Raw genomic sequence first — 14,973 nt, 5'->3', positions numbered from 1 at the left:
AGTGGTTATTAAAGAGAAAAATGTCATTAATAAATTTGGTAGCAATTTTAAATTCATTAAAATTCTTACTTTCTTATTTTTCTTGACTTTCGGCTGTCTATTTTACTACGATATTTAAAGCGTAGCTCTTAAAAAATGAACTTCCAATCCAAACAGCAATAGGTATAATAATAGCAGATATATATTGTAAGAGAGAAGCGGGCATAATACCTTTTTTTCTATTATGAAAAATCTGGCAGCATTCAAGGTTCTAACTGTAACCGGCAACATTGCACTAGCCGCAGTAGAGATTGGCTAGTCCAAGTTACCAATCTATAAATAATAATTTAATAAATGATTCAAAGGCTGTCAGACCTTGATTCCGGTAGCCACGTTTTGTGCTTATGTGTGCTGAATCGACTGAGAAGGGTTGTTTTGTCCGACTAACCACCCGAACCCAGAGAGAGGTGAGTTCGATCTGACTAAAATGATTTGTTTTGTTGTACTGACTTTATTAACAATTATTGTTTTAATTTCAACGTGTACGATCTCGGCACGGCGCGGTAGCCGTTGGCCAACAACTCAAAATGGATTCCTCCGGGAGGACCGAAAAAAGATATTCGAAGTGACAGGCATTAGTTCTCAACACATTAATAATGACATACAAAAAAATAAAAACAATACAATCTATAATAATAAACAGAATGATACCAATAATCATGTACAAAAACAAAGTTTCTTTTATGGACGACAAGATTGTGGACCATTTGTAGTATACGTAGAATCCACACAAAGGGAAGGTAATGTGGGAAGATTCTCTAGTCTAAAAATTGCTCGCGAATTATTTAAACTTAAACTAAAAGATGTATGTAAAATTAACATATGGTCTTAACAGAATCTCTGTGGAATTTAATAATTTTCAAGCGGCAAACAAATTCTTAAAAAGTGTGGCGCTCGCGGGGAGAGGATGGAACCTATACGTTCAGGAAACCTTGTGTCCTGCAAGGGTATTGTTAGAAATGTTGATGTAGATGAAGATATAACTAAGTTTTCTCAATTTTGTAGGGCAAATGTATAAATACTCTATGGTAACCGTTTTAATCGCAAAAAAATGGCCAAGCAGAATTTATACCAACAAGAACTATTTTATTCACATTTAAAGGAACAATTCTCCCGAGATCAGTGAGTTTGTATGGTCTACCCCATCCGGTGCTGGTCTACATCCCATCAGTGAGACAATGTTACTCCTGTCTACTCTACGGACATACAAAAAACTGCAAAGGAAAAGAGAACTGCTTCAACTGTGGGGATAAGAAACATGACGAAGATGATAATGATGATTCGCATTCGTGTCCCACTAAGTGCCTTTTTTGTAGGGGCAATCACAAAACCACAAGTAAGACATGTCCCGAATATATAAAGCAGCAAAATATTAACAAGTTAAAAATAGAATAGTACAAAAATCTTATGACAAAATAGAACATAACGAAGAATTATATTTCCCAAAGGCAAGACCTGAAAAAAATGATTGGAATTCGTTTATAAAAGACTATTCGTAATCGAATGAAGTGCCTACTAATAGTGCCTTGAATCAGAGCTATGGATCGAAAGATGAGGCTTCTTTTGTAAATTCTATCTTAGTAAAATTTAAAAATATCTCTAGAGAGAATCAAAATACAATAAAAAAAATTGTTTTAAACCACTTGAGTAATAATAGTTATATGGACTTGGACATAACAAGTCCTTAAAGTAATGGTAGCGAAGTACCCTCTAACACGGACATCCAAAGAAGAAAAACAAGCTTCCAATTCAACAACCCGAAAATTATTCAATGGAATATTAGAAGCGTTAAAGCCAATAGATCGCTAGTTAGAATAGAACAATAGAATGCTAGTTGTAGAACACAAACCAGACAAAATATGTTTGAACGAAACATGGACAAAGATGGAAACCAGTTTTTATTTAAAATCATACAACATACTAAGACAAGACAGACAGGACAGCTACGGATGGGTGGCAACATGTATTAAGAATAACTTAATCTATAATCAGGTAACAACTTTCAATGACGAAAACTCACAGTTATAATCAAAATAAGCGATTTAAATATAATTAATGTTTATTCTAACTTTATAACAAACCAGTTTTTGTCCACAGTTTTTGAAGGACTCACTGATAATTCAATTGTTATGGGTGACCTTAACGCCCATCATCCATTATAGGATGAAGCCTCTCCGAACAGGGGAGAAAACTTGATAGCAGATTATGTTACTTTTTATATAATATTAAATGACGGTTCACCAACTCTTTTAAAACCACCGCAACCTCCGGGTAGCGTAGTCGACATAACGATAGTATATAACAATATAGCTCACTTGTTAAACTGGGAGGCTTTGAACGACTGCGGGAACAGTGACCATTTTCCGACTATCGTGGAGTTCAAGAATGGGAACTATAGTAAATTAAGACACAAAATGATTACTCATACCTATCGAAACTTTGGTAGGGCTGCCTGGAACAAATATTATGAAACTGTTTTAGCTGATGTATCTATTAATAGCCAAGGTCTGGGATTTGTTGCATAAAACAACATAATAAATAAATCGGAGGGTCGCTCCATCCCCATGGGAGTTAAATTTTCACCAGGAAGAATTTCCGATTCTTGGTGGGACCACGATTGCTCTGAAATAATAAACAGAAGAAAAGAATGTATTAAAAATTTTAAACTGAATCCAACTCTAGACAATTATATTCAGATAAAAAGGAATATAGCTTTCGCTAAAAGACAGAGGTCAAAATTGATTGAATTTTGCGAATCTCTTAACAGAAAATCGAATATATCGTATGTATGGAAAAAAATTAATAAATTGAAAGGGAAAAAAGAGTCTAGCAAACTTCATAATATTGATGAAACCCTGAGCGAGGGAATTTTGAATAAAATGGCCATTTGTAATATGGAACCCAATTTCACACTGAAGATTCCTATGGAACATATTAGACCATTTACCTTGGAAGAACTCAACACCGGTATAATATATAAGAAGTCCTCAGCCCCGGGTCTCGTATAAGATGATTAAACATCTACCAAACGAAGCAAAAAAAGCCTTACTAAAAATATATAACAACCTTCTGGATGGGGATGTCATCCCTCCCGAGTGGAAAAAATATAACATCATCCCGATACTTAAACCCAATAATATTGACCATTATAGACCTATTACCCATCATGTTATATTAAAGTTTTAGAGATAATAATCAAAAACCGTATGACACATATACTTGAAAGCAAAAATACTTTCTCTCCTTTCCATTTCGAGCTGTAAGTAAGTATAAATCATAACCTCGCGCTGGTTACTACACATGTCAATCTAGCCTTTGCCCGCAATTCATTGTTAGAAGCAGTTTTCCTAGATATAAAATTTGCTTATGACACAGTTAATATCTATAAACTATATAATAAACTTAACGACCTTAATATTCCTGTGCAGCTTTCCAACCTCATGTTTAAAATTCTGGAAAATAGATCTTTACTCTCCAAGAATAATGAAGTCTCCCTAACGGTTCCACAGGGGTCTCCCTTGAGTACAGTCCTTTTTAACAGTTATATATTAGATTTATATAAATTCTTTCAAAGGAAAGTCAAGATGGTGGGTTACGCAGATGATTGGGTGCTACTCTGCGAAGGGAAAGACATAGAGTTACTGGTAAGCAAACTTAATAGAGCTCTAAAAACTTTACAGAACTGGCTAGAGAACAACAACCTTTTCCTGTGTACTAATAAATGTGAAGCCGTCTGGTTTACAAAAGGTAGGAGAAGAGCCCCGCCGGTAAATATCGAAATAGATAAGGAAATTGCTTTTAAGAACCATGTTAAATATCTAGGAGTGGTTCTACAAAAAATTTCAAGTGGAATATGCACATGATAAAGCAAAAAAGGCAATTAATATAATGAAATGCGTAAGTAGTTTCTTGGGGTGCAGCCCCGCAAATCTTAATGACCTTACTCCATACTCTGATTAGGACCCACCTAGATTATGGGTCCGTTTTATTGAACCCCAACAAGTCTGCACTTAACAAGCTTAACGTGATCCATTTCGAAGGTTTGAGAAGAGCGCTGGGATGTATGAAGTCAACCCCAACGAATGTCTTGCTGGCTGAAGCATCGGAACTGGACCTGGATACAAGGACGAGAAAACTGGCAGTGTCCTTTCTGTCTGGAGTACTCGCCATTTCGGACCACCCCATAACAGAACTCCTAGAGAGATTCCGAAATTACTGTGGTATGTACGGAGGTGCTTTAGACAGAGATCTTGACAGAATATCGGGTGCCCCATAGAGGGTTCAGGCGTTTAATATGTATCTGCCTTACCGTAACAGGCTTTACTCGAGTGCGACATTTCCATGCTTTAACATAGACTTCTTTAACTCAAAACATGGTGAGAGTGTTGGATTTGGTGTATATATACTAAAATTAATTATAAATTTTCGGCAAAACTTCACAAAGAAATGTGTATTGCCACAGCAGAGATGATAGCAATAAAAGAGGGACTAAGAGTTGCTCTACAAAGGGCCTTTACAAAAATTATTATTTTCTCAGATTCCCTAAGCGGGATTTCTAAAATTTCAAATGGAAACACCGATACTAAAATGTACTACATAACTCTACAGGTTCGAGAGATGATGATAAAGGCTAAAAGTATGGGAGCAGATATTATGATGGCCTAGATACCGGGGCACTCGGGTATTAAAGGTAGTGAAAAACTGGTTAAAATAGGAAAAGACCTAAACATCCTCTTGAATATTAAACTGGACATACAAGACGTGAAGAATAAAGTTCTTAGAGATATTACTAATATTTTTCGAGAACGGTGGGAAAACTCAATACAAGAAAAAGTTAAGAGATATGGAAAGTTAATACAACTTAATTTTCCAAATAGAAGATGGTTTTCAGAACTTGCTTGCATAGACAGACGCCATATAACTACAATAATTAGAATGAGAACTGGACACTGCTCTGTGGGGGAGCATTTGGCCCGGATAGGGGTTAGGGACTCCCCTTTCTGCGAGTGCGGCGGGGTTATAACGAAAGTAAGTAGTTTAGATCTTAACTTACCACTTTGTTTTGAAAATATTCTAAGCACCCCGAGTGCGGAGATCATACGAATGGTCATATGCTTTCTAGATGATAATAAGATAAAACTTTAAGTTAGGAATCAAGGTCTGACAGCCTCTCCCTAGTAACTAGTGTTGTGTCAATCGTTCATTTTACGAGGACCGAATCATTTCAATCAATCGTTCATTTCAATACTTTTTGATACCGACATAAGCGGCAATAGTCACTGAATCCGAACAGTCCCAACGACCGATTCAGATTCATTTCAATTTGAATTATTGTTGTGTCTATATGTTATGTTTTCTGTTCTAGTTAGTATAATATTTAGCTGTGTTCTGCCTTTTATTGAATCATGATTTTATCAAAATAGGTACTACGTATTCAGTTGTACCTGTAATACATTAATTTGTTTAAACTAAATACCTGTGTGGAAATAGATATTTCATTCAATATTCAATTCAGCACATAAGCAAGTCTACCATTCGACAACGATGTCGCAACTCAATACTATAGAATAATTATAACATTACTCCCATTCCTTTTCCGTGACCTGTCTCAGTCATGCATTTAAATTTTAAACCATTCTAATGAATCGTATTCCGGCGAATTCGATTTGTTTTGGTACGGTCGGTCGGTCCTGTTCGATTACTTCAGATCGGTCAGGGCGGCAGCGGGAGCGAACAAGGTGATCGAATCGTTACAAACAAGCGGAATTCGGTCGTTCGATCCTATGAAGTGATTGAATCAGTGACCGAATCAATCGCGCTTGACACAACTCTACTAGTAACAATACTAGGTAATTTTAAATTGAATTGAATTTGTTATTTTTTCTCAGATCTGACGAGCCTGGTCCCATGGTTCATCCTAGGCCAGGAACGCCCGTCCAAAGTTCCACTGTGCTGGAGATTGTTTGTCCTTTTTTTTTTTGAAATGTGACCGTCTTGACTGCTTGTCTTTAGTTTTCGTGTGCTCTGAGCCTGCCTACTAACGGACCCTATCTCCTCAGCAGCTTTTTATGTCTCTTAATTAAAAACAGAAAACTGAAAAGTAAACTTCCCCAGGAGAACATTCTCCATTATCTGTGGCAGTTCCAAATAGTGCTGGCAAATTGCATAGTAGCAGCGCCAACCCCAAAAAAAAGAAGAATTTAATAAATAGTAATTTAATAATAATTGAACTGTTCATACCACATTTTCTTGGTTAATTAATGGCGGACAAATTGAATTGGTATGTCGTTTTGATCGTGTGTGTTTCTTAGGCGTTTAAAATTAATGTTTTTGCTAATAGATGGTTTACTCGTATAAAAGAACCACTAATAGAGGAACATAAAATTAGGTGGATACGGAGAGAGTTTACAAGCTATCCGCAATCATGAAATAGACTTTTTCAAAGCAAGTAAATCCTTTAACGTACCTACAGCAACATTACATCGTCTACTCCTAGCTTTTAGAAAAAAATCTCGTTTTTTTTTCGACAACTGGCGTATGAAGCTGCCGAAAGTTTGAATATTAAATACCTCTTAATGGATTTCATCAACGTAATTCCGGATTATCATTACAAATTTCAGAAGCAACGTCGCTTGCCGGAGCGGAAGCCTGTAATAAACCCCAAGTGAAAATATTTTTTCCAAACTGAAACAGGTTATCGAATATCAAAAAAAAAAAAACAGCAACCCTGGAGATTGTAAGTAGTGCATTTCATGATTCCGAAATATCACCGCTGCTCCCTAAAATCTTTCCTGACTACCTATTTTTACTCACTTTAACAACGTTAAAGAATTAGTGACTGAGAATAAACAACCTGTTAATGAAGATTCAGAAAATCAAAAATCTAGTGACCAAAAACAACTAACTCTTACAGAATTATATAAAAACTATATTTGTGGGCTTGACATAAACTAACTTGTTTAATCTTTGTTTAGGGAGAGAACTTAATTCTGAACTTATTCTGTTATTATCTTACTTCTGTATGCCCGACCTTTTGATGATGATTTTTAATTGAGACATATGTTTTACTTAATCAATAAAGACGGATTTTATTATGTCAAGTTATAGAGTAGAGTCATAAGCTATCAACAAACAATTCAGATAGTTTTTATAACAAAAACAAAAAACCTAGGTAAACAACAAAGTTTATATGATATTATGCCCGCCTTTCCTCTAAAAGATTAGAACTCATAATTTACTTGGACAGTGACAAATTAAAAAAAAAATAAATACATGATTTTTTTATCACAAAATATATTTTATAACAAAAACAATAAACACGACGCCCATATTGATATGCATTTGCCCAGTAATCAGACGTAAATAAAAAAAAAAATGTGTAAATTTAAGAACAATTAGAACATTCCACAACAAATTTCAATTAAAATTTTCTGGTTAACATTTCAATCAAAAGTTAACACAAAATATTTAATTGACGATTTCTTGTGCAAATACTAATCATTGAGTTGAACTCCAGTAAAAAAATTGGCAAGCCTTACCAAGCCACTCTCTTCAGTTTGTGTAGAATTTGCAGAAATTAAAGAAGAATTGCTACCTCCCGATGGACTTCGGGGAACTTGCAAATTGGCAGAACGTCTACGCTGTCGGTTGTCATCGTACGATGTATAGGAGCAGTTGCTAGGCACCTTAACAACACATCTCTTATGATAGTTTTGACCACAACCTGGCAATAGAAATTTAGGCCCCATTTAGATTAGCTGATGGTTAAAATATTTACAATGGTTAAACAAAGTTTTAAAAAATTGATTTAATATATTTGCAGAAGATACTCTCATATCATATGAACAAATTGAATTGTCAAAAAACTAAATGTATGATAATAGCATCAGCATCTAACTTTGGTGGCTATGACTATAAAGACTAATAAAGATCATTTACCAAGCCGACTGGTGATGGGAAAAATCATAATTAACTAATTTTTAATTTAATTTAATTAAAAATTCTTATTTATTTGGATACACTTTTATTGATTTCTGAACTGGTCTATTTTCTATATATCTCGAACACTAGCACCATACTCGTGAACAGAACGAGTATTGACCATATTTTTCATTTGCTTTCTGAAATCGCTACTGGATCCGAACATAAAAAGGGCGTTTTTTTTTTTAGAGGTATAGAACTTTAAGTTGGCAACAGTTTTATAACTGGTAGCCATTTTGTTAGCCATCAAGTGATTTATTTTCAGGAATTTCAACATGAATAGACTGACGCCTGAACAAGGCTTCAAATTGGGCATTTTTTTTTTGAAAATCATGGTTCTGTTCGAAATACGTATCGCGCACTAAGTCCATTTTACGGTCAACATAATCGTCCATCAGAGCAATTAATTCGATTAACTATGGACCGCCATCACACTTTACGTTTACTCTGAGTGATGATAAGCATCCTTAGAGACGTCGTACACTGCTGCTGTAAAGCGTAGCGCAGAGGAAGACCCGAATCAGTATAGCAGCCATTGTGCACAGGAATTGGATATGTGCCCATCGACTTTTTGTAAGATTTTTTTATTTATCAACGGGACAACCGCCCAATAAAAGATAAGATTCACATAAAAAGATAGTAAAAAACAAAATAAAATAAAACAGAATGAGGTAAAACCCAACCCTAGTATGAGAAACATTTGTTTTCCAAAATATTAATATAGGAGTCGTCACGACAGTAAGAACACATATAACAGTAGCGAGGCATCAACACGTTATACAATGCTATTCAGAAGTCAGGCAACTGCGTTAAGAAATAGGTTAATAATCGGCAACATATAACATGGCAACGTACCGTTTTGTTAGAATTAAGAACAGACAGAAGAAAAAGCGAGACGAGTTTATAAAATGGTGGAAGTAATAAAAAGCAAGTTTCGTTGGGTTTTCTTAAAAAGGTGTTTATTCCCATAAAAAACATCAATCGTTAACCACGACAAGTCGGAACAGGTTATGGGCCCAGAGTAGCTAAAGCTGTTGATGTGAAAAAACAAGTAAAACAAACGGTTTGTACATAAAACCATAAAAAAGTATGAAGACTTCTTACAAATAACAAAACTATCAAGCAAAGACGATTTCAGAATGTGGAAATTTTAAGTAGGTACCTTAAAAGCAGCGAGAATATATAAAGTAATATTAGCAAAAGCACAACATATAATAATATCGACCATTTCGGAGACAGCTGTGACGCACATTATGGATTGTACTACAAGTAAAGAAATGTATAAGTTGATTAAAATATATTAAGGTGATACAGAACAATTAAAATGTAAACTAATGCAAGAATTTTTTAGTGTAACAGTTAAAAAGAGTACAAACATGTCAACATTTCTAAGTGACAAAAAACTTAGTACACAAACTTAAAACACTAAAATGTGATATTGATGATGATATAGTCATATCACGAATATTCTCAGCACTTACAGAAAAATATAAATACTTTGTGAGTGCTTGGGAATCAACTGGCCAAAGTGAAAAACAACTAAAAAATCTACTGTCAAGACCATTAATTGAAGAAGAGAGATTCAAAGAAAGACCCAAAGAAAAAGAAGTTGCTTTTATAAGTGAAAAAAGGTGCTATAATTGGAATAAAATTGGGCATGTAAAGTTTCAGTGCAAAAAAACAAACCATGCAGAGAAAGATTGTTTCGTTAGGAATAAAAAGAATAAAAGTACAAAAATAAAAAGAAAAGAAAACAATGAAAGGAACAACAAAAACTCCAATATGGAATTTATTTATTGTGGATTCAGGTTGCACTTCACACACGACAAACAAAAGTATCTCCAGCAGTTTTAACACCTTAAGCGTTGAATTAAATGTAAAATCAGCAAAAATGGACATCAACGTGATAGTAAAAGGGCAGGTAACAATAAACTATGAAGAATGATTATTAAATATTCGTTAAGGCAATTACCAAAAAAAGATTTGAAGTTACAATTACTTAAGAAAAAGTAAAAATTACAAAAGATAAAATGAAAGTTATAGAAGACATAAAAAGGGCGTTTTTTTTTAGAGGTATAGAACTTTAAGTTGGCAACACTTTTTTAACTGGTAGCCATTTTGTCAGCTGTCAGGTGATTTATTTTCAGGAATTTTAACATGAATAAACAAGGTTTCAAATTGGGCAATTTTTTTTGAAAATCATGGTCCTGTTCGAAATACGAACAATAAAATATGAAGAATGTTCATTAAATAATGTGAAATTTGTTTCAGAACTCTTAAAAAAAACTATTATTCGTTAAGGCAATTACCAAAAAAGGATTTGAAATTACAATTACTGAAGAAAAAGTAAAAATTACAAAAGATAAAATAAAAGTTATAGAAGGCAAGAAAAATGAATTCATAAGAAAAAGAGGCATAGCTGTTGACTATACAGTACCGTCTTCACCACAATTAAATAGCAAAGCAGAGAGGTTAAACGGACAATTAGTAGAAAAAGCCAGGGCACTGATCTTTGACTCTAACCTCGAAAAAAAGATGTGGGATGAAGTGATCAGAGTAGGAAATGATACGGTTGAGTGATGAAGAAAATGAGGACCAAGAAAGTTATCACAAACATCAATAGGTAGAAAATACTGATGACAAACAAAATGTGAATGAAGAATATACAAAAAATAACAAGGATGTAGAAGAGGACTACTTCATAGGTAAAGACGAACAAATTTTGGAAAAATTCTAAAGTTTTATGAAGACTATAACTTGAATTATGAGCTGTTAGCATAGAATGAAGCTATAACATGAAGAAACAAAGACAAATGGCTAAAAGTAATTGAAGAGGGAAAAAGAGCACATGAAAAAAATTAAACATAGATACATATTAACAAAAATGAAGTTCAATATGAGGAAAAAGTTCTTAGTAATAAATGGGTATTTAAAATAAAAAATGATGATCGTTACAAAGCAAAGTGTGAACAAACATATGGTGTGAACTACGATGACATTTTTAGTCCAGTTGTAAACATGACAACGTTCAGAGCAATACTGGCCATAGCAACTGCAAAGAAGTGGATTTTTACATATTTTGACATAAAAATTGCATTTTTACATGGTAAATTGGATGAAGATATATTCATGGAAGTACCAGAAGGATATGAAGATAAGAGAAACAAGATCTGCAAACTACAAAAATCACTTTAGAGAAGCAGTAGGAAGTTTACTATATCTAAGTAACAAAACAAGACCAGATCTTTCATTTGCATATGTAAGTAACATAAAAAGATGTTTAAGGTACATAAGGGGAACAATCTCTAATGGCATTCAATATCTGACAAATAGCAATTTAAACACAATAAAAGCATACTGCGACTCTGATTTTGCTGCTGATTATGAAACTAGTACTACAGGTTACATAATATTCTTCGCGGGAGGACCCATCGCATGGTGTTCAAGAAGGCAACCAATAGTGACAACTTCTTCCACAGAGGCGGAATTTGTAGCGGCGGCAGAATGTACAAAAGAACTAATATATTTAACTGAAGTGATAAATGATTGTACAGAACGAAAGACAAACATTGAACTAAACATAGACAATCAAAGCGCAATTAAAAATGGTGTCTTTAATAAGAAAAGCAAACATATTGACGTAAGATATAAATTCATTCATGAGAAAGTTAATGAAGGTTTCTTGAAAATTTTGTGTTGTCCTACAGAACATCAAATAGCCGATATTTGTATGAAACCCTTTAAAAATGTTAAGTTCAACAAATTTAAAAATATGATTATCGTTTAGTTTATACAAAATTAATTCTAACAATGTTATCTTTACATGGATGGTGTGTTAAGAAATAGGTTAATAATCGGCAACATATAAGATGGCAACGTAGCGTTTTGTTAGAGTTAAGAACAGACAGAAGAAGAAGCGGGAAGAGTTTGTAAAATGGTAGAAGTAATAAAATGCAATTTTCGTTGCGTTTTCTTAAATAGGTGTTTATTCCTATAAAAACATCAATCGTTAACCACAACAACTCTCAACAAAAACAGTTTCATTGACGGCCTTTTTGTTCTTTCTTAAATATTTTTGCACTTTGGAAGCAGTCAAGTTGGTCCGAAAAGTGATTTGCTAGTGCCGCTGATGTAGTAAGAAAAGAACTCTGCCTATAGTTAGTACGATGAAACTCTACCTGGAAGAAGTGGTTTATTCTGGTCTGGAGCGGCGGAACGCGAAGCCTATCTTTGCGCAAAGATCTTGGTTTGCGTGTTTACAAAATCCAACTCGTCCAAAAATGGAACCAAAATAAGGTAGATCCAGATTTTCATAAACGAATTTTGTTTAGTAGCGAAGCTCAGTTTTGGTTGAATGAATACGTCAATAAGAACAACTGCCGTTTTTGGAGTGACGTAAATCCTCAAGTGTATGTTTATCACAGTTATATTCAGGAAAACTGCTTGGTGTACTTTAATGGCTAGTCGAAGAATGGGTCCGTACTTCTTTAAAACGATGCTGGTCAGAATGTTACATTCAATGGTAACCGCTATTGAGCAATGATTAGGGACTTTTTTCATTTATAAATTAAACAACTATGATGTGAAGGAGCTGTGGTTTCAACAAGGCGGCCCAACATGTTAACAGCTCATGCCATAATTGATTTATTGAAGGAAACTTTTGACCTTTCGGACCCGTGGATTGGCCTCCACTAGGCTACATGGATAGGCCCGAAACGATTAACCACTTGGAGGATTCGCATTCGCATTCGCTGTGTTACTGCCGATATATAGTCACACATGTTGGAAAAAGTTGAAGTTGAAAATTGGATCTTCAGATTAGACTACATCCTCATCAGCTGGGGCCGTCAAATGCCAGAAGACATATTTAAATTATAATGCCAGAAGATTATCTTTCGAATAAAGTAAATTTCATGTCAATTTATAAAAATAATCTTTGTTTTATTCCATTTCAAAGTTAGATCACATACAAAAACACCCATTATATGTTTGTAACACACATTAAAGTCCTAAAATTCCAAAAATTAAAGACAGATGCTAAAACTTTATAGGCCAAACTGAGTACTGAATATGTTAATGTCCAAGGTTTGTGTGTCTACTTACCATCACATTTTAATCCCTGACGTACCAAACCAAAGAGCATTTCTCCACAGAAATCACAAAATGTCGGTGTTTTATAAGAATGAACAGAAAGAGCATGTGGTCTGACGATATTCACTTCCAGTGACTGTTGTGGATGTGGGACTAAAACAAACAATTATCAGTAATAGAGCCATGTGAACAATAACTAATTATAAGCAAGGATGTATGATATTTAAGTTTAGTTTATTTAATATTATTTCATAAAACTTTTACAAATATCAAGCTTAAAACTAAATTTGGTAAACATTTTGTGCCAAAATAAAAATTGTAAATAATTTAGTATTTATTGTGCCCACTACAAGAAAACTTGTAAAAGGTATAAATCATATATGACAAGAAACATTAAGACTTGTGAGAAAACCCTGTGTCGTGACATCATTGCCATCTTTTCTGTTTTCTTTGTTTGCTTTTTTTACGAATCAAATCGTCAATAATTATATACGCTTCTGCTGCAACATCCATGGTGTATGCCAAACTGACTGGAACGCATGTATGTTCCCTAGAATATACGGAAAGATGCCATGACGCAAAAATAAGCATCCAAGTTCGCCACTGCAACAAAATGTTTGCGACTGTATCGAGATACGGAGTTCTATCACAAGTCTGGAGCCACTTTTACAATGAAATTTAATTAAAGAAAACTTTACATCAATTACACAAGACAAAAAACATTTATTTAAAAATTAAAAATTTTCCTGAGAAAATGAAATACATTTTTTAATTAGAAGAGTTTTGACTACAATGCATCTTTTTAATATGATAATATGATGCAGTTTATTAAATAGTTTATGTAACTGCTGTGTATTCTGATGGAGCCGGACACTTCATAATATGACACAAGGCCAGCCTTAGGTCATTCCCATGATGAGTTATGTTTATCATGATGTCTCTTAAATTTTACCAAGTTCTTTTTCACATAGATGAAATTTTTAGATGATGCAGATATAAAAGTAAAATTATTTGTATTACAAAATAAATCTACCATTATCCCTTTTCTAAGAAAATACAATCTGCCAGCTTTCTATGAAAAACTATAATTTTAGTTTTTTAGAAACTTCACATGAATATCCTCAGTTTAGCTTGAAATTGAAGTCAACTAAGAATCTAATACCTGAAGATTGAATGTGTCTTTCATGTGTTTTGTGCAGATGTTTCAAGAATTATATCACATTATACATATAGACTTATATGTCTAAGTCACATAAGTGTTACTGCTGTTTTTGTCTATTAACATTATTTAGTAAATAAATAAATAATTATTGCACACAACATTTGAAGCTAACCATTATCTCAGTATGGAAAACAAGAAACTCTCACTTACTTTTTCCAGTTAAAACAATCTCTATCAGAGTCTCATCTACAATGTCAGAAGCGGAATTAATAAATTGAAGCATATTTGTAGAATTATATTCATGCCGGAAAAGTAATAATCTATCCTCTAAATGATTTACACCATGATCCGGAATCTGAAACAGGTGAAAAAATAAATGTCATAAATTTAACTAACAGTTTACTCAACTTTCTGTAATATCTTAAATATGTGAACTCTGTATTAAAGCCCACTATTGTGACTTTTTCAGGAATTTCAATGTCAATGAGATTAGTATCAATAAATATAGATATGTTTCAACCAAACTTCCACAAGGTACTGTAATACTATTTACATATGTTCTGGATTCCTCCTGCGTCGGTTGTTGATAAACCAAACTTGAAGTTTAATGAATCATCCTGTTGGCTTCTTCATTATCAGTTAAGCTCTGAAGAAACCAACAGGATGATTGGCAAGTTTGATTTATCTGGAGGAATTCAGAA

General features: G+C 33.8%; 1 protein-coding gene across 4 annotated transcripts in view; it reads right to left on the bottom strand.

Moving 5' to 3' along the window:
• The window catches only part of LOC132708437 (serine/threonine-protein kinase D3), a 30,412-nt gene that overhangs the window by 14,665 nt on the left and 774 nt on the right, over window positions 1-14,973 (bottom strand). For all 4 annotated transcript variants that reach the window (XM_060680803.1, XM_060680802.1, XM_060680801.1 and 1 more), the window contains exons 3-5: window positions 14,483-14,627; window positions 13,123-13,263; window positions 7,578-7,762 (exon numbers count right to left, since the gene is read on the bottom strand). In XM_060680803.1, the coding sequence (XP_060536786.1) occupies window positions 7,578-7,762; window positions 13,123-13,263; window positions 14,483-14,555 (399 nt within the window). In that variant the 5' untranslated portion in view covers window positions 14,556-14,627. The remainder of the gene's footprint in view (window positions 1-7,577; window positions 7,763-13,122; window positions 13,264-14,482; window positions 14,628-14,973) is intronic.

Source organism: Cylas formicarius, unplaced genomic scaffold (genome assembly GCF_029955315.1).
Source record: "Cylas formicarius isolate icCylForm1 unplaced genomic scaffold, icCylForm1.1 PGA_scaffold_10__41_contigs__length_53128322, whole genome shotgun sequence".
Lineage (NCBI taxonomy): Eukaryota > Metazoa > Arthropoda > Insecta > Coleoptera > Brentidae > Cylas > Cylas formicarius.
This window is presented reverse-complemented; position numbering and strand designations above follow the sequence as displayed.